General features: G+C 38.6%; 1 protein-coding gene across 1 annotated transcript in view; it reads left to right on the top strand.

The window, feature by feature from the left end:
• The first annotated feature begins 328 nt into the window (after positions 1–328).
• The window catches only part of nfatc1 (nuclear factor of activated T cells 1), a 65,421-nt gene continuing 39,904 nt past the window's right edge, over positions 329–25,845 (top strand). Inside the window, exons 1-5 of the mRNA XM_028461865.1 lie at positions 329–617; positions 6,835–7,873; positions 8,790–8,949; positions 20,991–21,193; positions 23,465–23,637. Coding sequence (XP_028317666.1) covers positions 599–617; positions 6,835–7,873; positions 8,790–8,949; positions 20,991–21,193; positions 23,465–23,637 — 1,594 coding nt within the window. The 5' untranslated portion in view covers positions 329–598. The remainder of the gene's footprint in view (positions 618–6,834; positions 7,874–8,789; positions 8,950–20,990; positions 21,194–23,464; positions 23,638–25,845) is intronic.

The raw sequence follows: 25,845 nt of genomic DNA, 5'->3' as shown, positions 1-25,845 counted from the left end.
AATATATAATGGTAATAAAATAATGACACTATTAGGGGAGATTTTGTTTTGCCTCGTTACATTGTTGTAATATTTTGAGTTTATTTAAAATATGTACTGTATATATATATATATTGAAAAATTCGGGTGGCGGTTACATATCGGGCTCTAACGGAGCTCATTATCCGGGCTTTTTCAGACTCTGTTGGTGGAAGCCCCGGTGGTGAGAAAAGGAAACGGAGGAGGATCCCAAGGTCTCGAGCTGCTCTGGTCGCACATGCGTCACCGGGATCCGGGGCGGTGCGTCTCCACCGGGGTTTCCCGAGTTTAAAAGCGCGCTGGAGCAGCGTGATCCCGATCAGTGCGTGACAGACAGAGGACAGAGCCAGGAGCCCCTTCCTCAGTCAGACCCTCTGCTCTGCGTCCCGGTCCACTGTCTGGATCAGACGCGTCACGGATTTACACTTTGTTCCTCTGGAGAGAAACAGTCCAAACATTTGTCTCACTCTTCTGACTCACTTTTCTTTTCTGTTTGCTGAGCACTACGTGGATCAGTGAGTGTGGAATATATGGATGAGGGAGTTGGAGCTGCTGCGCTCACAGTTTGATCAGCACCAACATGAAGTCTGCAGAAGAGGGTGAGTGTGCACATACTTTAATATTAATAATGTCTGTGATCATTCTTCATCATCATCATCATCAGTGTGACACTTCACAGCCGGATGTGATGTTAGACTTTAAGGTCTCAGGGCTGAGTGCACTGCGCCCCCGCCCCTCCCTGATGGACAGCAAAAAGTGTGCGCAACACAAGCGTCGCAGTGATTCCCCACATGTGATATGAAATAAATACAAATACTTAATAGAAAAATCACATTATGTGACCAAAGAACACCAGTTCATCGTTTTTTCTTCTTTAAAACAATTTTCTACTAAAGCTACACAAATACTTTAATTGAACAAAATACAGAAAGCAAAAAATAACTGGACCGGATATCGGCCGAATCGGTAAAACGGTAGAACGCATAATATTTGCCGAGCTTATAAGTTTTGGACAGATGAGTGTCTATACATGTACGGAAGCAGATTAGAGCAAATTTAAAAGGAGAAAATCATTTTGGTAAAATCATGAATAAAGTTGAAATGTCGAGATTAAAGTTGAAATTTCAAGAATAAAATTGAAATTTCAAAAATAAATTTGAAATTTCAAGAATAAAATTGAAATATGTCAAGATTAAAGTTGAAATGTCGAGAATAAAGTCGAATAAACTTAAAAAAATAATGTCAACATTAAAGCCCAAACAATTTTGGGCAAATCAACAATGAAGTCGAAATGTCAACATAAAAGTTGAAATTTTGAACATAAATTTGTAATATAGTGTCAAGATTGAAGTCAAAATGTCAAGAATGAACTTGAAATGTTGAGAATAAAATTTAAATTTTGAGGATAAAGTTGAAATAAAATGTCAAAATTAAAGTTGAAAAGACTAGATTAAAGTCAAAATTTTGAAAATAAACAAAACAATCCAAGGTTTGCTATTAAAATCAAATCTACAGGAGCTGATTGGGGCCATTTCCCTTATACAACAACAGTCTCCATTAAAACTGGACCTAATCTGTTTCTGTAGCTCCTCAATAGCCATAGATGGACTGAATGCTCCATGTCTTCCCAACTTCACTGTTTTTTTCCTTCTGAACGATTATGTTTTTGGCAATATCTCTTCAAACTCCTTAAAGACATGACAAAACTGTTTATTAGAAAAAGAAAGAATCTCTTTATTAAACCCAACACATTCATCAATACACGGCATTTTGTAGACGGCCAAAAAAAGCTAAAATTTGTTGTTATATAGTGAATTGACCCTTGTCAGCTTCCATAGATTTGACTTTATTAGCAAACATCGACTTTTTTCATGATATTGTATTTTAGGGATGTAACGATTCACTCAACTCCCGATACGATTCGATTCACGATACTGGGTTCACGATACGATTTTCTCACAATTTTTTCATTTACAAAATGGGACTGTAGACAAATTTTTTTTTTGGGAAAAAAAACTAGAAAATACTGTATTATTTTCCTTTTATTTTTCATTGTCAAAAGAATTCCTTGATAAACTATTCAAAACAATGCAATTTAACTAAAAATAAATCTTGAATTAAATAAATAAAGGAATAATACAAATTAAAATGAAGCCTATTAATTTAAATTCTGGTTCTATAATAAACAATGCAAAACTGCATAATAGTTCTTTTTCTTTTAAAAGTGCAACTGAAAATGTATTTTGTGCCTTAACAATTGGACTTTAAAAAAAAAACATCACTGATTTACGTCATATTTGTTTGGACCAGCAGAGGGCGCTGGTAATACAGTGGTCGGTTGGCATGCAGCTATCTTGCAGTGAAGAAGAGAAGCTATGCTAGCAGACAGAGCTAATAGAAAAACGTGACTTTTACAGATAGTCAAGTAATATTACAGATATTCTTTCGGTGCTAAGGGGGTAATGAAACATTTATTAACATATTTAAGAGTAGAAGGCAGCCAGAAAGAAAGTATTAGCAGACTCCGCCCGCCGCCAACACTTCCGGATAGCGCCGTCTGCTGGTTAAAAAAAAGTACTGCGATTCAATTGTCAGAAAATCGATATCAACCGCGATACCTATGAATCGATTTTTAACTGCCTTACGATTAATCGTTACATCCCTATTGTATTTATTTTAAAGAATTTTTCGACTTTATTCTCTTGATTTTCCCCAAATTATTTTCTCCATCAAAATTGGCCCTAATCTGCTTTCGTACTATATCGGTATTTCTCTGTATTACAAATTTGCGCACATCGTGATGTCATCACTGATCAGTCAGAAATTTGACCTGAAAGAATTTTCTATTTTGGCTATATTATTTTATGATTTTTTTTCTCCTGTGACTGTCACCAGCTCTAAGGAAAGGGTAAGTTACACTGTATTAGTGGGAAAGATGTAAAAAGAGAAGGCAGTGTTACACCGGAGTGAGGGGCGGGGTGGGGGGAGGTAAACGGGGCAACAGGCTGTGATGCTTTTGCTGATAGGAATAATATTTAGACAAAACATTCAAATGCTCAGATACTATAAAGATAGGAGTGAACAGAGGGAGTAGATGTGTGCCTCCAAGTGTGTCAGAGCTATTTGTGTTAGAGTGATGGAGACACTAGTTGTTATTTATTCTGATCACTAAATAATGAGTGTAAACAGGGCTGGAACGCTATTAAAGACATCATCCAATCATAACTGGAGCAGAGGTGAGTTGGTGTTAAAAAGGGAGGGGCATTTTGGATCAAGCGAGGGTGACTGTGTTTGGATTTCTATAAATGAAAACTCTTTGCTTGACCTCAGCTTAACAAAAAATAACTCCAGGTTTACTTAAATATGAAGCTTTGAGCCAAAATGAGGAAAAATGTTGACTTTAATTCTAATAAATGAGAATATGCAGCAGTTTATAGCTGAGATACTGCAGAATATCACAGCAGGGCATCAGAAAATAAGGAATATTTACATTATCACAAGCTGAGAACATCTGTTGTAATATAAATATACTATTCTAGTGGTGCCGTAAGCTGCTATCCTCTGTGAGGTTTCAAAACTCACTTTTTCTTGCTGATATTTCTTTTCTTCACTCTGCTGTGGGTTTTTTGGCTTCCAAACAAAGTGGTCGCCTCAAAGGCTTCCGTCATTTCCATAATGACATGATTTTTTTCTGATAGAACATATTCTGACGGAGATGTGGTAATAAAAAGAGAACCGACGAGACGTTCAAGGGCGACCTGGATATTTGTATGAATTTATAAATAATTTTATGTAAATAGATGTAGTTTTAAGAATGACTAATTTAAGGCTGCGTCACAGCATTTTAAAAGTAGACTGTGTTATTTAATGACAAAGAGTCACATGGTGCAACGCTGATGTCATCCTCAAACAGCGCGGGCCTCTAATTCTCTCTAATTTACTGCAGACAGAAGCTGCACAGACTGAGTGTGTCTGTCTCCGTCTGTATCAGCGAGTCCAGCTGTGCTCGTCCAGCTTTTTAACACATCTACCACAGCGTTCCCATTCCCATGTCCTGACCTCATTAAACCCTGAACGCCAGAGGTTCACACGACCCCCGGCGTCACTGTTCATCAAGTACGTTTTCAATAGGGCCGGGCTGGATGTTTTATTAATGCAAATTATGTATAATTACGAACCAGTGTAAGCACACATCAAGAAATAACCAGCAAATTGTCTTTAGCCAAAACAAAAACTACAAAAATCAAAAAGATTTTATACAGATAAACTTTTGAAGATGAGAGAATGTTGTTTAATGTAACAAAATGCATTTAAAATGAAAGCAGTGGTGATTTTTTTTATACTTTCAAAGTTTATGACATCAAACACATTTTAAAATTATTTTTCTTTAATTCTTTCACAATAAAAGCTTATGTTGAACGTACTTTACTTTGTTTGCAGAACCCATGTTGGATCATTTTGGTCGGGTCTGTGCCAACAACAATGATACTTTTTTTTATAGTTAAAGCCGTAAGCTTAACAAATAAACATCTGTATTGTTAAATACTGCTTTTCACATTTATTTTACATTTCAGAGCTTAAAACAATGTGTTTTTAGTCACTTTATAAAATCATCTTTACGTTATACACGTTCATTCATGAAAAGTATTGCCTGCAAAGACGTGATTTTTAGTGTTTGTTAGGTGACACTTACCGTGAATTTATGTGTAAAACAAATCTGAAATTTGAAATCAGCAATATTACTTTGAAACCGCAATGCCACAAAGCATGCTGGGAAATCTGCGCACATGCCACGTGGTCTAATTTTGTGCGGCCCCCAAAGTAAACGCTCAAAACATGTTGTTTTGTGTATATTTTTCTGTTGTTCTTGGCAGTTTTGTGTCTTTGGCACAGAATAACAGACAAATGAACACAAAACAACAACAAAAATACACAAAAAGACTCCAAAAACACACAAAACTGCAACAAATATACACAAAAAGAATTTAAAAGTACACAAAATTACATGAAGATGTATTAAAATGACTCAAAAGATACAATAAAATAGCAGAAAAATGTACAAAAATGCACAAAATTACTCCAGACACACAAAACAGCAACAAAATTACACAGAATGATTAAAAAACAAAACAAAAAAAAACACAAAATGACAAAAATATACGGAAATGACAGGAAAACCCAAAACGACCAACAAATTAGACCTTTGGTCTTTCCTGTATTAATGCTCAGATTGGCCATTATTGATACTTATTGTTAATAGTGTGTGTGTGTGCGTGTGTGCGTGCGTGTGTGCGTGTGTGTGTGTGTGTGTTTTGATGGCCATTCCAAATCTGACACACAAAAGCGTCAGTGTGTTCTCTTCTCACTGTGTTACACTTTATGGGCTCCCTGTGCATTAGCTGCTAAAGAACCTGGCAGTGTGTGATGGAAAAAAAAACTACCTGGGCTCAGATTGGCTTATTTTTAGGCTGGGGGTTATTTTTGGCCCCCGTTATGTTACGTCTCCCGCCCAATCTGCCTCGTGAGGTTTGAAACGCTCGCAGACTGTTTTGCGTCACCGGCCGCAGGTTTTAATAGATGAGGTGTTAAAAATGAGGAACGCTCCTGGTGTTAGTGCAGACGTTTGTTAGCAAACTAACACTCATCCATACTTTAAACATCTGAAAAAAATTAAGTGTGAAGACTCCATTGTTTATTTTTTTTAAATAAATAATGTAAAAGATGGTGTCTGTCTTACAGTATCCTTGGTTAGACCTTTCTATGTGGAGTTTGCATGTTCTCAAAGATGAATATGGTAGGACCACGTTAAGTAAGCATCAATGCTCCGCAGCCTCGTGTTAGAGTTCAAATCCACTGAGCTTAGATCTGTTAAGGCAGAGTTTTTTGGCCTGTCTGTCTCAGGTTTGATGGGCTAAATTAGAAAATATATAATGATGATATAGATGAGCTTACTTTAACTTCACCAGCGTTCATTTCCCTGTAGAGTTTGGCTCATGCTGATCAAAGAAGCAGACACTGGTCTAGATGAAAACTTGCAGAAGCACCAGGACATATCAGGTTTATTCTAAATATTCTAAAGGCTAAAGTTACCCGCAAAAAAAAGTACCAAAGACGAAATATCTTCAAGCTAAATTTCAAGTCCAGTCCCTTAAAGCAGAATTTTAGTGTTTTGGTTGGTTTAGGCTTTAGGGTTTCCATGAAATACAGACAGGCTCCAGTCGAAAAATGATCTAAATAAGTAAATATACAAATAAAGAAATAAGATACAGATTACGCTGGGTTAAATGAAGTAGAGGGAAAAACTCTTTAACTCCACTTCCAATAACTGCTGAATCTGCACCTTCTTCGTTTCTGTTTAAGTATTTACTGTATTTACAACATAAGCCTGAGTTTTAGCGGTTCTTACATTTTTATGCTGAGGTTTTGTGACTAGTGACTGACATCAATTACTTCTTGGCTCAAAGCAATAGAGTAGCTTAAGCTATATAAAAAGGGATGAAAATATATCTTTAAAACCGGGCTCAAAGATGTCGAGATAGATTTGCTATGTGATAGTAAAGATTGGAAAAATAGGTTGAATGCTGTAGATGTTCAGCAGTACCAGATGTTTGGACAAATGACCAACTGTTGGACATTGTTTAGATGCTTGTGTTTGGAATTCTTGGCACTTCAGAGACGAAAGGTGAAGCAGGAATGCCAGCTTCTCTTCTGCCATCACACGACTTGGCGTCTGGTTCTCTCTCTCTCTCAGTGAAAGTGCCAGTGAGCATGTGTTTGATTATCCTCCCTAACAAACTCGATCTGTTTTCCTTCCAGATGCTTATGGCTACACGCCAAACGTCAGTCTCTCCCTCCCTTTGGACGCACCCTGCCTTCCCTCTCACTTCCACGGTCTCCAGTCCAGCCCGTCCATATCTGTGTCGGTCACTGAGGCCAACAGTTACGACTCCCAGGACGAGTTGAGAGTGGCTGATTTCTATTCCTCCCCGAGCGTCCGGCCCAATGGCGCCCCGACCCTGGAGAGTCCACGCATCGAGATCACAGCCTACGGTCAGTTTCCTGAGGATGAGGAGGAGGAGAGCAGCCTTCCTGTTGCCAAGCGAGTCAACTCCATTGTGACTCTGACCCTCCCCAACGCAGACAGTTACCGTGACCCCAGCTGCCTGAGTCCGGCCAGCAGCGTGTCCTCTCGTAGCGGCCTCTCCGACGCATCCTACGAGTCCAGCTTCTCCTACAATTACGACAACTCACCCCAGAACTCGCCCTGGCAGTCCCCGTCAGTGTCTCCCAAAGGTTCCACCCTCACACTCCCAACGGATGTGTGCGCCTCGGGGGGGTCTCCTCGTCAATCTCCCTTCACCTCCCCTCGAACCAGCATCACGGACGACACCTGGATGGGCCCGCGTGGATCCAGGCCTAATTCCCCTTGTGGTGCAAAGAGGAAGTACAGCTTGAACGGCAGCGGAGCGCCACAGAAACCCTTCACCTACTCACCCAACCCCTCGCCCGGACCCTCGCCACAGACGTCCCCACGTCTCAGCGTCACAGAGGAGACCTGGCTCCCAAACACCAACCAGTACACCAACTCAGCCATCCTGGCAGCCATCAACGCCCTGAGCACGGACGGAGGGGCCGAGCTAGGGGAGGGGGTCCCCATGAAGGCCCGGAAAACCAGCATGGATTCTGGGGTCATCCTGAAGGTGGAGCCTGGAGGGGAGGATTTGATCCCTGCAGAGCTTGGTCAGGATGAAGCTCCAGCAAACAGACTTCCTCTAAAGAAGGAGAGCTACAGCGGAGGCTTCCTGGATGTTCCACAGCACCCGTTCTCCTGGGCCAAGCCCAAGCAATACATCAGGTAAGGAGCAAACTACTGAAGTGCATCAACTACCATAGATTACAGAGATGCTAAAGGTGGGACAATATATAGTGCAACATTTTATCTAGATATTTAAACGTCACAAGATGCATCGTCAAAGGTACGAGTGGTATCTTGAGGAGAGGGGAATATAAAAAAGTCCACATGATTTACTGCACACCAGATTGTAAGAAAGGCTTTGTATACAGTGTCAGCTTTAATTTGTGCTCTAATGTCTGACTGATCAATTTGGCCCTTTTTTAAGCGTTCACACACGTCGCTTTCTGTGATTCTGTTCCATTCCCGTGAGTTTTTCAAACATATGATTAGAGCTGGGCAATATATCGAGTTTTCCATTTTGGCAATATAGAAAATTACAATATTGTCTGTATTGATATATAGCCAAAAGTGTCACATATTGTGCATTTGTTATTAAATGAGCATGTGTGGCATTTTGCGTCAGCAAATTTAACCTAGAATTGTATTTCTGGTAAGACTTTATTGAGTTAAAAATATTGATTTGTATCGTATATCGCCATTTGGAGAAAAAAAATCAAGATATTCGTTTTGGTCACTTTGTTCCAGTACAGTCATGAGATCCTCAGTCTGTTTTAAAACAATGTAATCCTTAACGATTAAAGGGGGTTCAGTCAAAAAAGAACAATGTGACAGTGTTGAGAAAGATAATAAAATCTAAATAATAGTAGTATATATAGTATAATAGTTTTTGTAGTTGAGTTGCATATTGCAGTGACCGACACACGTAGGAATATGTTGTTTATCGCTAATGAATGCATCGCACATTCTGACTTGTCACGGCTTCACATTCTACACATTCTACTCTGATAAGTGCATCTAAAATAAGCCGTCGCTCCCCTTCGTTAACACGTGGCTGATGTTTGTTTGGCCTCCACAGCCCGTCTCTGCCCGCCCTGGACTGGCAGCTGCCGTCCAGCTCTGGTCCGTACAGCCTGCAGATGGAGGTGCAACCAAAGTCTCACCACAGGGCTCACTACGAGACGGAGGGCAGCCGGGGGGCGGTCAAGGCTCTGGCTGGAGGACACCCCGTCATTCAGGTCTGCAACTACTACTGCATAGCTTTCAAAGGGCTTTAAAGAAAGTTAGGACATAAATGGGGGTCAGGGGGTGGTTTTCAGGGCAAAATTAAATAAAAGGGTCCTATGCTTTTATTTTGAAGGAAACATAAATACAGCACGATTGCACCAGTTTCCCGGTTGGGAATCACTGCTGTAGAAGCCGTAACTCCTCCCACAGTTTTTGTCCAATCATGACTAATTTATTGTCAAAATGTTTAGAAGGTTTAGGAAATTAATGCTTTCCTGGCGTCTTTGAACGTTTTTGAAATTTTGATTAGTTTTCCGGTTGCCATAATTTCATAAAAAATGTTTAAAAATGTTCTATGTGTTCATGTTTGATAGCTTATTTTGAAATTTTCTTTCCCTTCTCCGTGTATCGTCTTAATGCTGGATGTTTACGTCTTTGCACAACATCTTGTTATTATCAGCACATGATTTTTAACTGTTCTCCCGCTGCTTTAACAACAGAATTGTTCCTTTGCACGAGGAAAAAAGTATTGCCTTATAACACATTCTAAAGATAAAATATTTAGGTTGAAAATCCTTTGATTTCAAATGTAGCGCAAACAGTAATTTTTTTTTATCATGCGTATCTTTGATTTTCACAATACAACCTAAAGAAGATGATGAATTTCATATGTACTCAAAAGTCTGAATGCGACTAGACTGCTGGGTTTGCTGGAACCATTAGAGCCACACATGGTGCAACCATTAGGCTGACTTCCACTCCTGCTCCTCACCTCATCACTCTTCACTGTGCCCTCTTCCTCCTCCTCCTCCTGGGCTAAAAACCACAGGGATAACATGTGTCTAATGCCCTCGCTCTTATGTTGCCCAAAGATGTCACATTTCTGAATGAAATGCCATTGCTATGCTTTTAGACAGGCCGGTCCACTCAGTCCCTTCCTGTCCAGACGGGGGTGACTCAGACTTTTCCATTGCGTTGTGCAGTGCACAGCAGACAGTTACACAGTAATGCAGCATGGCCAGTAAGAGCTTAGTCATGAGCTTTAACCACAGGAGCTCCGGTGGTCGACATGTGGACAACTGCAGATGTTTTGGTCATAAACTCATATGGGCCCCGACTGTCGGCGCACACGGCTGACTTCACTCTCTGGATAAACACGACCTTCTCAGCGAGCGATTCCATTGGCTGTGCAAACATTTTTTTTGACGATTCACAAACGTGTTACAGTAAATGGACAAACTGGACCAGACGTTTGTCGTGTATGAGGGAAAGTTTCTGTTTGCTTTTCAGTTTTCATTAAATCCTGCGACATTTTTCTACATTTCCACGGAAAGTTGGTTTTCAACAATGATTAGAGAAACAACCAGTGAACTAATGTTGAACCGCAGAGGTAGAGAGAGACACACAGTACTGATTGTTCATGGGTCGAGTCTTTAATCCATTATCAATGAGACCTGGGTTCACCTGGGACATACACACTTTCTGTGTTTGAAATGTCACACTCCGTACTTTGCACTACAAACTACTACTATATGCTATAAGTATGGTTAGGAGGATTAGGATGATGAGCGTTCCCACTGTAGTATACTTCCAAGATTCCCAAAATGCATTTCCATAAAACTCACGGAAACACATTTCATGTCGACACTTCGGAAATTTTCGGAGACCCGCCTTTGGAGATTTTATAGTATAGCCCGAGTATGTCTTAACTGCTCCAGAAGCCACGCCCACAATCAAGGCATGTTAGCCAAAGTCCCTGGGTTGAGTTACTCTTTAATTGTTTTGTTTTCATGGTCTGACAAATTTTGAAAACCAGATTTAAACTGTGTAGCTTTGAACCACAAGCTTTGGTTAAGAGAATGAATCAAGTTTGTTTCCTTCTGTTTAATATGAATGCTTAGCTTCTTTATGTTTGTGGATCATTTGATGGTAAATAACACTACGTTTACATTGCGTGTCTTAATGCACCATTCAGGTTTTTTCAAAAAATAAGATTTTTTTGTGTGGTTGTTTATAGTACACTAGTGCAGTGCCCGTAGGAAGTCTGTATTTATGCATGCATGGGCAGACTATCTAGGCTCTCATCACTGTAGAGGTAGAGGACCAATGTTCCAAAATGGGTGGGGCGTGGGGGTGGGCTGTCCAGTGATTGGCTCTGGCACGTACGTGGCTACGGTGTGCAATGATTGTCTAGGTAGTTCCAATGTTCTAATGTTCTAACTGATGACATCATCACTGTAGAGCTAGGACTGATGACATCCGTCGACTCAGGAGGTGAGGTGTGGGGTGTCCAAACATATCTGACGTTGCACACCCTTGAACCAAGCAGCAGCCATGTTGAAAGTCTCGGGTCAGTCTGATCCTGATACACAGAGATATTTGAGGAAAACACACACAGACAGACAGAGATTCCTTGCTTTTATAGAGAGATGTTAAATGATATAAAGTGACCCACATGCGCAGGAAGAGGTCCTAAGGTGACCCATGACCCCTCAGGCACGTATGGTGTTTACGGAAGGAAATATGTCGCACAGTCCTTTCCAACATATGTCAGCACTTCATAACTTTAAGGAGACTTTTGCTGTTTTTCCACGCGGATTCTCCTGGGACTTAAGACGTTTTTGCATGATGATGACGTAGGAGTCGGATAGAACGCGTTGCATTGCAAAAATAGGACACATATTGTATTTAGGACCACATATGAAAGTGACCTGGGTCAGATTTGAAAAAAATCTGAATTGTGTTATTCAGACTCTCTTTAAGAGATCGGATACAGGTCGCATAAGGACAAAAAGATCGGATTTGGGACGTATTTGCCTGCAGTGTGAACGTAGCCTAACAGTTGTTATGCTTTCCCACACTGGATTTGTGAGCTGCGTTACAATTATTATTTTACATGAATTTCTGCCAACTGATGGCTCTTCTATTAGTGAAAGTCATTAAGGTTGTGTTGCAGGAGGTAAATAAAAAGTAAAAGTTATCCTCCGAACACGCTTCAGCCTCACATCTGTGTGCAGCTCACGACTCTGTCCCTGAAAACGTGCTAATGATTTAATGGTGGGGCCTGCATTCCCCTCAGCTGAAATAGAGAGCGAGTGTTCTCCAGCCACCACCCCAACCACACAGAGTTCCCTTTGTTTAGGAAAGTTCCCGTGTGTGCGGCTGACATCATCGCTCGGCGTCCTGCGGAGGCGGCAGCGGCTGGAAACCACACACGTTTCTGGCAGGCCCCAGTGGAGATGTTTGATGGCGGCCCATCTCAGGGACTTCCTGATTACATGGTGCTCGCGGCGGTGGTGGAGCCCACGCTGGCCTTGGTTTCTTCTGACTCAAACTCTGGCTGCGAGCTCCAGTTTTATCTGGAAGCTTCTGCACCGAGTGCTGCTCTTTTTCTCCACATGCAGCGGTGGCGGCTCGGTTAATCCAGCTGTTTTCTGTTCTTATTTAATGCCGACAAGCTGCCCGACTCGACCACACCCGCCTCTATGCCAGCAGAAGACCAAAGTACAGCCTGTGAAGTGCTGTTTAGCCCTCACCGCAGCTAATGCTCACAGATTCATGCTATACTTTCTTACTCTCCGTTCAAATCTTCTTCTTCTTCTTCTTCTTCTTCTTCTTCACCCTGAGTGAACCTGGCCTCCAATGCACTAAAACTGGCTCATCTTTTTGGTTAAATGTTGTTATTTTTGAGTCATGGGCCTTTTTTGGCCTTTTTTTACCCTGTGATTAAATATAGATTTATGAACAGAAAACAAATGTCACGTGAAGATAGAAGCCTGACAAGATGGATGACTGGCCTCCGACTGTGAGTTATTATTTATCTAGATATTATTTACCAAAAAATAAAAGTGGAAACATCTGCAGCCACTTGTAGAGGGTTAAATCCAAATAACAAAGTAAAGGTTTGGCCGACGTGTCAGTGTCTAAATGGCGGCGTTGGCCTGAGTGCAGTGGGTGGAACCAACAGCAAATGGGTTGCCTCATTTACATACTTGAATATAAGAAACATCTGTCACCAACATCTGCTTTAAGTTCATCTAAAAACATTAAGTTTTGACTTTAAAACTGATCACTATTCTCTTTAAAAATGTAGAGAACATACTGTATCAAACAGAGTGCACAAATGCACGGTGTGATGAACGTAAAAACTTGGTCCTTGTTTCATAGATTTAACATATACATTTAGATTTAACTTTTACATTTAGATTTAACTTTTACATTTAGATTTGACTTTTACATTTAGATTTAACTTTTACATTTAGATTTAACTTTTACATTTAGATTTAACTTTTACATTTAGATTTAACTTTTACATTTAGATTTCTTTTTCATGTGTACACAAGTTTAATAATGATATGTGAGTAAAGTGTCGGCTATGAAACAGTGACAAACAATTTTTACTTTCGGCACCCCATACAAGTGTTGTACTGATTTGCATTAATTCAAGGCGTGGCCATATTCAGTCTTAGTGTCAAACTTCCCACACTATTGATGTGTTGGGGACAGACGTGTGCTTTATGTTGCATTAATCATCACATTGTCAGAAACTCAGATCAAGTCACCAAATAGTACCTAATTACCAGTTTCCGTTTGTCACAGTGGTCAGCAATGACCAGGCCTTGGATCCCTACCGTCCATGGACCAATAGGTACAAGACCAGAAAGATGATAATCACATTTATTCCAACCTAAAAACAGTGTGGCATGAGCATCTTCTGCATTAAGCTAGCTAGAATTTAGCCAAGATGCTAAAGCTTTTCGCCCAAAGTTCTTCGATCCAACGTTTGTATTGTAATAGTTTTCATCGTTATTTTACATGCATTAAACGTGCAATACGACTGCTGATAATAACTTTTTTAACAGATAAAGACATGGTGTAGGCCTCATACTGTACATTATGTAATCAAAGATAGTTTACTTGCAAACAAATGTAGAAAGTTGACATTGTCAATTGTAAGTTAGTTTTGATCTCCAATGTCAACAATGTGTCATATCACGGGGAATACCTTGCAGAAAGTTGAACAAAAATAGCGTCAAGCGATTCACTCTCTTCTTTCTCTGGCAAAGAAACATAAGAAATAATGGTAAGAATGAAGTTAAAGAAAACACTTTTTTAAGATATTTTTCTGCTTTGGTACCGTCTTTTCATTCTTCTTCTATGGGATTCACAATGCAATGTGGGATTGGGAATCCCGTAAAAGAATGAAACCTTTCTGTAGTGTGGTCCTCGGAGGTTCACACGGTGTTTTAGATCAGATCCAGCTTTTCTAAACTGAACAGCTGTTGTTTAAATGAAGACAAATCCACAGCTGGATGTCCTCTCCTTTTTCTTCTTCCTCCTCCTCTTTAGTGCCTTGCGCGGCTGGAGTCTTTGCATTCCTCTTGTGGGTGATAATGTGAACAAGAGATGGGCGGCTGCTGCTGCTGCATCACCGCTTTACAAACTGACAAGGGTGGAGCAGCATAGAGGTTACATGTAGACGTATGAGGGGGTCGCCAGATGCCTTCAAGAAACTAAGAATGTTTTTTTAACAAATTGAGCCCATTTTTGCTTATTTTTACGCTTTTTCTGCAACTACACCAAATTTGCCATATTACAACCTATTTTCATAACTATTTCCTGCCATATTTTTGCTCCTTTTAATGTAATATTCCCATTTCTGCCACTTCATCAAATTTCAATGCCTTATATGCACATTTTTTCCACTTTCAAGACATTTTTGGCACTTATAAACCCTTTCTATCACTTTTCCCACCTAATGTCACATATGTTGATCCATTATTGTCCCTTTTAACCTCTTTTCACCATATTTCATGCTTATTTTTGCCAGTTTAACCGCATTCACTATTTGTCATGCCTATTATTTGCTAATTTAAACTAATTGTTCCTCTTTAGCCCCCATTTCAGCCACTTTTAAGTTGAAACTGGCGCTTTAAAGCCTTTTTTACCACTTTGTCCTGTTCATTTTTGGCCACTCTGATTTGCAACTTTTGACCAATTTCTTTAATTTTTAAAATCCCATTTTACCACCTATTGGTCACTTATGACTCATTTTATTTCTGACTAAAACAAGGATTTACAGCTTTAAGATACCTATAAACTATGTCCCCTAACTCTAACCCTTATACTGCAGATGGCCCTGTCTCCAAATTATTGTTCTTCAATATTCATGGGGGGTCCCTGCTCTCTTGCCCCTTTATTTTGGGGGTCTTGGGCTGAAATTGTTGAGAACCACTGGATTACATCAGTATATTATATCTGGTGGTTTGTGCAGTTAATATACTTGTAGAAAGTGTGTGAAGCATTCACTAGAGCAAAGTTTATTACTTGAAGTTCGACTATCTCTGAAGACTTTTGTTGTTTAGTCTTAAAATGTCAAAGAAACGCTAAAAGGCAGCTTCTTCAAGACTCTCGACCAATCACAACCGACTGAAACACCAACATTCAATACCACAAAACACACAAACTCAACTAAAGTCTCCAGTTGTGAACAGTAGTTTTAATAGTTTTAACTGTGTTGTCGTTTAATAATATTTTCTCCTACATTATTGAGAAAACCTGGAGTGTAGAATGATCTCCAGTCATTTACCAATGTGCTCGTACTCCATAGAAATGGCAAAGTCTGAACTAAATACTGTTTTGGCCAATGTGAGCTTAAAGCACTTAGTGATGATCTCAAACCTGATCGTTTTCTTCTTCCTTCCAAGCTCTTCTTCTGAGGCTAATTTAAATCAGATAATGAGCGATCTGTAAGTAATTACCGTTTCAAAGTCACCGCCTGAGCTGTGTCTCGCTCCTTCCTGGATAAGCGGCGTTGCTCGACAGCAGCACATTTCCTTACATAAATACACAGGACGCTCACAGGCCATCAACCCTGACAGAGACCCTCCTTCAAAATCACAGGCTGAACCTTCCTGAAGGAGCCTTTCACTCTTTCACTCTCCTAAACAGGAGTTACTGGAGTTAAATCTGCATAGAAATGCACTAATACTCAATAGAAATGTTTCGCATTAACTTACAGGTAATGTCATTTCTTCTTCAATGGTATATCTATATCACAGTATTTTGTGATTGACCTTAAAAAAGGAGGTTGCTCTTCAACAATGGGATTCTCAGTGGGGTGTTAAACCCAAAGTCCAGTCAGCATATTCTAAAAAAGCTAAATAAATACCTGAAATGTGAGTATTTTCTCCTCCCTGACAGTGAGATTCTTGTTTATTTCTAATGAAAAACTTAAACTACACACTACAAATTTTAACCAAAAACAGACCTTAGGCCAGTGGCTCTCAACCGCTTTTGGATCATGACCCCATTATTATATCACAAACTTCTGGCGACCCAAACACTAAGAACCTATACTTTGTAACAAATACAGAGCAGCCAGGATTAGCACAAAGTGACCAGATGCGCCAGCTCAGATATTTTTACACCATATTTTTTTTTATTTTTCTTCATTATTTTATTTTTTCTTTTCTTCATACTACAATTTACGTATAGAATTAAAATTGTGTGTTGGAAAAAGAATAACTAGAATATTTGCATTTACTCAAGAAAATGCAAGTGAGGATGCAGGTGCTGGCCCACGTCGCACTGCATTAGCTTAGCATTAGCTAGCATTATGAGCTAATATATATTAGCATCAGTAATAGCATTAGTTAGCATTAACTAGCATTAGTTAGCATTAGCTAGCATTAGTCAGCATTAGCTAGGATTAGTTACCATTAGCTGGTATTAGCATAAATATAGCATTATCATTAATCTAGCATTAACATTAACCTAGCATTAGCACTAACTTAGCATCACCCTAACCTTGCAATAATATTAACTTAGCATTAGCATTAGCCTAGCATTAATATTATCCTAGCAATAACATTAGTCTAGTGTTAGCCTTAGCCTAGCGTTAGAATTATCCTAGCAATAACAATAGCCTAGTGTTAGCATTAGCCTAACGTTAGCATTAACATAGTGTTAGCATTAGTCTAACATTAGCGTTAGCCTAGCATTGGCATTAACCTAGCATTAGCACAAACCTAGCATTAGCTGAACATTTGCAAAAAGTTGAAATGGGTTGAAAAATGTTGAAGAATGGCAGAATTTCCGATAGAATTTCCGATAAAAATGTAATGGGTTAAAAAGTTTAAAAGTTAGAAATGACAAAGTACAAGCATAAATCTCTGGATCTTTCAGAATTTTTTTGATTGCTTATTTGTCAAAATCGGTGTAGGAGGAGTTAATAGAGACAGATGAAAAAACAGTAATGACGGTAAAACATACGACCTCATTTAAATTTCAGTCGCCTCCAAGGTTGAAAAACCCTGCCTTAGGCCATGGACGATTCCATTGAATTTTGGAGGGGATCTGGATCAATAAACTGATTTTGAATCATTTTGAAAAAGCCAAATCATCATTGGCAAAATTTAAAAAAATATTTTTTGGTTTGTAATGACTGGTCTTTATGAAATTGGACTCAGTTATTTCGGGTTAATTCCTTTATTCCCTCACCAAGTTTCTGGATCAGATCTGGATCGTGTATTTCATCGCGGTTTCTCAGAGAAACATTAGTGTCCGTACGTTTTGAGCTGTCCTATGGTATAATGGGGATATCAGTTTCCTCCAAGCCTTTAAAGTGTGAATGATTCTGGTGCCATGATCAGGGTCACTGATCCAGATAACTGCCAATATCTGGCAAAGAAGAGATTTGGCGTTTGGTGGAGGTTTGTGCTCTCGTTTCATGATGTTTTTGATAAATATAATTCCATCCTCATGATTCATGTGTCATAACCTAATAAAGTGCCACCATTAAAGCTGTTACGTCACATGCTGGCGGTTTCTTCAGTTGTTTAGAGCTCAGATAAACGCTGTCCTGTGCAGTTCTTGTGATCTCAGATTTCACCCCCGTGGGTTTGGCTGTCATGCCTCCAGTCTGGGTGGCTGAGGTCATGCTGGCAGGAGTTCTTCAGTCAAGCAACACCTACGGAGGTCTGGGATTTCTTTGGAGGCTCTGTGTCGAGCACTACGTCGGCACCGTCTCACACCAGGATCTTCTTACTGATGAGAATCAGAACGGGGTCACCCCGCGGAGTGTTTCTTGACCTGGTTTGGCCCCCTTTAGGGTGAGATTGATGTGACCTTGAATTACAGAGAGAAGTGTTGTCACAAGGCGAGTGTGGAGATCACAAATCAGGCATGTTGTAAGCTGTAGGTGGCTTTTTACTGCTCTGGCAACTTTCCCCCAGACTCAATAGCTACTGTAAGACTAACAGTCCCATCGGCCTGAGATGAACTAGTGCAGGATGTGAGCTCTGGCCATTGGTCGTAAATCAGAAAGACTGAAAGGAGTTCTTTGTTTAAAAGTGCATAGAAAACTAATCATCCGATCTGCAAGAGCTGTGTTTTTCTTTGAGTGGAGCTTGGATTTTGATTTATATATTTATTTATCTCAATCATAAAAAAACAAAAAAAATTAAAAGCAATCATTGCTCACTGAAAGGGGAAGTTATCTACACTTATCTAGTCCTGCCCCTATACTCCCAAGCTATTTCATGAAGAACCAAATAAATCTGACATTAGCCACTGCATATATATACTGTATATATATATATATATATATATATATATATATATATATATATATATATATATATATAGCAGTGGCTATTCGTACGATTGCCGTATTAATATACTGAGATTCTATCCGTACGCTGCGCCTCTATTTGGCCAGTTTAGGTCACGTGACTAAGATTAAACCTTTCCCTAACCCTAAAAATTGTTACATTTTGTGTATTTTTTGGTACGTACTGTATGTTCTTGGATTTTTGTTGTTCCATTGTGTATTTTTTCTCCTTTAGTGTCATTTGTTGTCCTTTTGTTTATTTGTGTTCTTTCATGTGTTCCAGTTGTCCCATTGTGCATTTTTTTTTTCTCTTTTTGTGTCCTTTTGTGTATTTTTGTCCTCCTAAGTATTTGTTGTTCTTTTGTCTATTTCTCTGTTAATTTGTTTTTTGGTAATAATTTTGTGTATTTTTTGCTGTCATTCTGCGCATTTACTTTTTGGAGCCACTAGTTACCCATGTTTATGACACACGCACAAGGAAATTTTTTTTTTTTAACAATCTTAAAGCACAGTGATGTTATTTTAGCCTGTGTGATATTTTGCATCATCAAATTTAACCCAGAATAGTCTTTCTGGTAAGACTTTATTTCAATTAAAATGATCAAGATTTATATCATATATCACCATTTTAATTAAAATAATATCGCAATATGAATTTTGATACATATTGCCCAGCCCTAACATATATATATATATATATATATATATATATATATATATATATATATATATATATATATATATATATATACACAACAAAATACACACAAATATGAACAAAAACAAGCATTCATAGGTCTACCAACGTATATCAACATCCACATGTCCACCTACCCATCAGATTCTAGTCTTTGTACTTTTCTGACAAGTTTTACTTGTAAAAAAATTGTTTTATGTTGTATCTTTTCATTTTAATATTAAAACTATTCCAAAGGATACCCCACAAACTGAGTTGCACAGTCTGGAATCTTCTATTTCTAAAGTTGAACTCCTCATTCACCCCTTGTCGACTTGAAAAAAAATCCTAATAATTTTTTTGGCAGTGTTCTGTATTTAGCGTCATACATAATTTGAAATTATTTAAACTTAATCAAATCCATAAACTTAATTTCTTTCGACTTTAGAAAAAGCAGGTTCGTATGGTCCAGATATCCTTCATGATTTATGATCCTTATTAATCTTTTTTGCAAAATACATAACTTTTGTAGGTTGCTTTTGTTTGTTGCTTAACAGTCCAGTATTTTTCACACATCGCCATTTGTTCTAAGAACCCCAACAACGTAGTATTTGAGGTTTATTTTCCCAAACTCGCCTGTTTTCAAAAGTTTTAGCCCCCTGAAAAGTCACTGTTATGACACTTCTAAAAACAGGCTGTTTTTGGGGCCTTCATGCATATGCATGAGTGGGCGTGTCTATAGACGCAGACTCCACACGACAGCGTTATAGCGATTTTCTTTTGCTATCCACACACTGTTGTTATTGTTTTCAGCAAAAAAACTGCACATTACAGTAAAACACATGGATATTTAAGAGGCTGTTGTGATTGTGAGTCAGACAAACACTGTTTCAGGGTGTATGCGTGGCAGAAGCAGCAGAGTCAGTCATCTGAGTCTGCGGTTTCAAACAGCCACCAGAGTGATAAGCTGCTAAGTCACTTTCTTGTCATTCTCTCCTCTATTAACAACAAGAAAAGTCCATTTAAGGTCATAATCATTTGTTTTGTCAAACCAATGCGTCGCATTGGATCACGAACACGTCAGATCATGTCAAGGACAATACGAGGTGATATAACGGGTACTAAAAATGGAATTGATTGCGAGCACTCACGCTGCGCATTGGATAATCTATATACTGGATTATCTATATACTGAATGTAAATATATTATCTGTGGATAAAGGCACTAGTGGTTAAGGGAGCAGGCTTGTAATGGTAGAGTCACTGGTTCTAATCTCCCTGGTCCATCACTGTGCGATGTTGATCAGTCCCTTATATTAACCCTGACTGCTCCTTGGGTGCTACACCGTGGCTGCCCACTGCTCCTCAGGGAGGGATTTAATGCAGAGAACACATTGCATGTATGTAGCTTTACATATATGACAATAAAATATAACATATAGTCTGTATTAAACCGTAGTGTTTGTTTTACCTCCGAGGTAGTTTGAGAGGGAGGAGCTCACATTCTTATAGGGTAGGAGGAGCCAAGGTTATCAGGAGGAGGAGTTTTCACTATGTACCGTCACAACACGAGAAAAATCTAACTGACTTTTAAAAAATGTGGAATAACAAGGGAGGAGGAAACAGAACTTTTTCAACTTTGACCCTCTGACTGAGGCTAAAGGGATGTATATCACTGTAGCAAAACCATTATAAAGTGATTTTTTTCATAATACTGCCCCTTTAAATCACACGTCTGTCTGTGTGTCTCTTTGGCCTCTTAGCTTCACGGCTACATGGAGAGCGAGCCGCTCACCCTGCAGCTGTTCATCGGCACGGCAGATGACAGGCTGCTCCGGCCGCACGCTTTCTACCAAGTCCACCGCATCACGGGCAAGACGGTGTCCACGCCCAGCCACGAGGCCCTGCACAACAACACCAAAGTGCTGGAGATCCCTCTGCTGCCGGAGAACAACATGCGGGCCATGTGAGTGCCGCCCAAAACCTGATCCAGACAATCATTACATGAGTCAGCAAAACACCAACACACGCCAGCTCATTGAAAAAAAAAAAGACTTTAAAATGCATGAATTAGATTAGAGAATACTTTTGTGTTGAGGAGGCCAGTAGAACTGAAACATCCTTGAGTGGAACTCCAAACATATCCAGATGTTTGCTAATTATTCCAGGTGTATGATGACCTGGGGCCTGTGAGATGATGTTCATTCAGCTTTTTAGGCTGTCCTGAAGAAACATTTTTGGTGTGTGTTTCCTGTTTTGGCTGATGTGCGCCTAGGCTGGAATTTCATTTTGATTATGGGCGGGGCTCATTGAGCACTTAAGACACACCCAGTCTATACTGTAAAATCTGCAAAGAACAATCTATGCTATGCTAACTAGCTACTCAATACTCACTATACCTCTTTATTATTCACAATTTTCTTGATCGAACCTACTCACGACTAAGGGTGTAAGAAAAATCGATTCGACGATATATTGTGACATTTCACTGCGCGGTTATCGTATCAATCCAAAAAATATGCAAATATTTTTTTCAAATCATGTTTTTTTTTTTAATGAAAATTTTTTTTTTATTGCGTTAGGGTTACGCCCGTTCACTAGGTGTCAGTGAACCACATCAGACCTTGTTAAACTATTTCACTCCTCAATGCATTTTAGCTGATTGCACTTTATTTTCATAAAACATACTGGGCACTTTTATAGATGTATGTGGTTACTTTTTTTTTTTAATTAAGAATTTAAGAACTTAACAGAATCAGAATCTGTTGTAGAAGCATAAGTTAAACTTTACAGAAAAATGTAATTTGACAGTTTGATAAACATATGACTTGTTTTTGATATCGGTACTTGAATTATAGTTAGTTACTATTTACTTGTTTTTGCAGGTTTACAAAAATGAAATAGATTGTTCTTTATACCATTTTGCACTTGTAAAGGTGAAATTTGCGATATATGTAATGTATATTGTTTATGTTTAGTATCAGGATATATGGTATCGTGACATGCAAATCGTGAATCGTATCGTGAGATTCATGGCAATGTACACCCCTACCACCAACCCAACTAGAGCTACTCATACTTCACTACACTCTTATTTCTACTCTCGTTATGATGCTGATTTTACCCTTAAAAAGCTATAAAAAGTTACATCAACAAATGGCTGCATTTTAAAGACGGTTCAGGCGACTTGTTAAGTGTATCCAGTCTGGGAGTTCACAGCCTGAGGCCACAATAAATGTATCGTCTTACTGGACGATTACCAGAGGCGTGCATACCAAAGGGCTTTTAAAAAGTTTGTATTTTAAGCGTTTTACTGCTAACTGCGTACTCGTTTTACTCAAGCATCTGATCTTCTGCAGGAGGACGATTTCTGTTCCTTTGAAAAACGACTGAAACTCAATGAAACCATAGTGTTGCTTGAGAGACGAGTGGTTTTTTTTGTTTTATAAGCCACACAGATCAGATTTCTGTGGAAGCGCGTAACTGTGAACGGGGACCTGAGGTTTCTGTCTGGACTCACGTCAGCGTTTTCTCTCCGTTTTTAATGGCTGTATCACATGAGCTTATACAAGGACTGCACGCCAGGGTCGGGTTTCTGCTCGCTGACACGTTACAGACAGTGGAGGCAAGGGTTTGTGGGAGAGTTATTAGTTTGACGAGTGCGATTTCTCATTTTGAGCGTTTTCATCAAATGTTTGTATATTTTGTTGTTGCACTGTATATCTTTTGTTTTTCTGCCTTTTGTAGTCACCTTGTGTAGTAATTTTGTTATATTATTTTAGTTGTCTTTTTTGTATTTGGGAGCCACAAAAAATTAGTCCGAGGGCTACATATGAGCTACGCCAGTTGTGCGTGCCTCATGTACTGTATAGCATTTGTTCATTTTGCAGAAGGATGTAAAATGCTGAAGGAAACTAACCTCCATGTGTAATTGTGCATTTATAAAGTCACTCTTGCCTCAAACAACAGGTTAAAACCATTGCTTTGCATTGAAATCGTCTCAGGAATTGACTGAATGTAAAGATGGAAATCAAATCAAGATGTCGGATTCGTGGACTTCCTGCTTCCTAAAGTTTGTTCTGCGTTTGGTGCAGTTATAGATGCTTTATTGGTCAGGGCCGTATTGGGCAAAAAGAGGGGCGTATGCGTTAGGACTCGAGGCCTGTGGTGGAAATATTATGGCTGATATGAAGCATTTATTGTAAAACTGTTTTTTTGTTCTCAATCATTTTTGCAGAATCGACTGCGCGGGAATCTTGAAACTGCGTAACTCAGACATCGAGCTGAGGAAGGGTGAGACGGACATCGGGCGTAAGAACACGCGGGTACGGATGGTCTTCAGGGTCCACATCAACCAGTCCACGGGGAGGACGGTGTCTCTGCAGGTCGCATCCAACCCCATAGAGTGCTGTGAGTGTGCACCTCAGACTCAGAGAGGATGGATGGATGGATGGATGGATGGATGGATGGATGAACCTTTTCAAACTATATATTAAAAAAACTAAAACAAGCTAAAATGTATTTTTATATTATTCCCTTGAAAGCTTTTATTTTGATAAGATCACTTTTTATTTCTAAAGCAGAAACAGTTAATGCAGTTTTTTCAACCTTGGGGTCAGGACCACTTAAGGGTCGTCTGAAATGTCTAGTATTTGATTAAATTAAAAAACCCAGATTAAAATATATTTTTTTCAAATATTTTGAATTATTATAATTTTCAAATACACATCATTCACAATAAATATCAAATAACTGTATCCTGTACTTAAACTTTCTCAAATATAAATGTAGTTCAAATAAAATGCAGTATAAGAATATCTGAGGTGGCGCACTCAATACGGAATATTTCCATAGCTTCAGTTTCTTGTATTGTGATTATTTTTCTTCCATTGTTAAAAAGTATTTTGAAATTCAGAATTTTTCAAAAGCCATAGTTAAAACTTTTATTTTGGAAAAATAGCTATTCTAACGACAGGGTAAATACAGTCAAAATGTAACTTTTTCTTAAACAAGGCTTGAGTTCAGCAACACATTCTATTACTACTGATACAATTACCACTGCTGAGTGAGGTCATGTTACACTTTGATGTGCGTACGAGCCACTGTTAGAGCTTTTCAGGCTTCACTCAATAAAAGTCATTGACTGCTCTGTGCACTGGAGTTGACCTTTTCAATAGAGCTAGCAGTTAGCTTAGCGTCTGCTGTGTACTGTCCCATTCAAGCCCTATTTAACTCACTCACTCACTCACTCACTCACTCACTCACTCACTCACGCTCATTTCTATCTACATTGTAACTAATATTTATTCTCATGTCATTTGTACAGGAAGCAAAATAAGAGGTTTTAAAATACAATAGAGCTGCACAAATAATCACATTTTAATCACGATCACGATTTTGGTTGCCACGATGAAATAAATCTGATTGTCTGCAATATTTATATTTAAAATATGGGCTAATGAATTAATTTTGTTAGCCTTTGATAAATTTTAAATTCTTGGGTTAATTTTTTAGATATTTTTTTAAAGCTTAATTTTGTACTGTAAACTGTGCACTTATTGTTTGTTTAAAAATACTGTAATAAAAACAGATTTTTTTTCCCCCCTAACATGTGAAAAAATTGTGATTATAATAATTGTGATTACAATATAATTGTGGCCTTTATCGTGCATCCCTAAAATACAATGCAGTGCACAAAATAATGAAGTATTAAGTATTAATTAGTACTAAGTTTAAGCTAATTACAATTTTTTTTATGATTTTTTTTTAAATTTTTTTTTTAAAATGCATTTCAGAAATCAAGAACTTTAAAATGTGGTAAAAAAAAATTCAAAAATATTAAATAATTACGTTGTCCTAAAAAAGACAAGAAAAGGGAAATAATGATAGTAAAAATAGATAAATAAATACATTGTAATGTGGTGATTTTTATTATAGATCTGGGGCGACCATGGCTCAGTGATAGAGTGGGTCGTCCAATAACCAAAGGGTTGTGGGTTTGAATCTTGCTTTATCCAAGTCATTGTCGTTTTGTCCTTGGGCAAGGCACTTTACCCACATTGCCTAGCACGAATGTAGTGAGTGTTGGTGGTGGTCAGAGGGACCGATGGTGCCCTGTGGCAGCCTTGCTTCTGTCAGTCTGCCCCAGGGCAGCTGTGGCTACAATAGTAGCTTACCACCACCGTGTGTGGTGTGAATGAATAATGCACATCAATGTATTTATTATTATTATTATTATTATTATTGAACTGGTGCAGAAACTTCAATTAGAAGTTGATATCTGTTAATGCAGGGGTCACTAACATTTTTGAAACTGTGAGTTATTGCATAGGTTCTGTATAATCCAAAGTGTTGCCAGTTAGAAAAGCACTTTTTAAATACTAAGTTTCACTTTAATTAGATGGTAAAATAATGACGACTAGCATTAACTTAAAAAGGTTGGAAATGTTTAAGTTTACTTTCAACATGCAAATCTTTCTTTCTCCTAATTTATGCTATCATCATGTTTCTTTTTTTACTAGCTACTAAAAAACAACTATTAACTAATCGTGTAACATTTTGTCATATTTCATGAAAATTCACTTTGTATTTTTAAAAATGTATATATCATTTTATATA

The sequence above is a fragment of the Gouania willdenowi genome, chromosome 11 (genome assembly GCF_900634775.1).
Source record: "Gouania willdenowi chromosome 11, fGouWil2.1, whole genome shotgun sequence".
NCBI classification, from domain to species: Eukaryota; Metazoa; Chordata; class Actinopteri; order Blenniiformes; family Gobiesocidae; genus Gouania; species Gouania willdenowi.
This window is presented reverse-complemented; position numbering and strand designations above follow the sequence as displayed.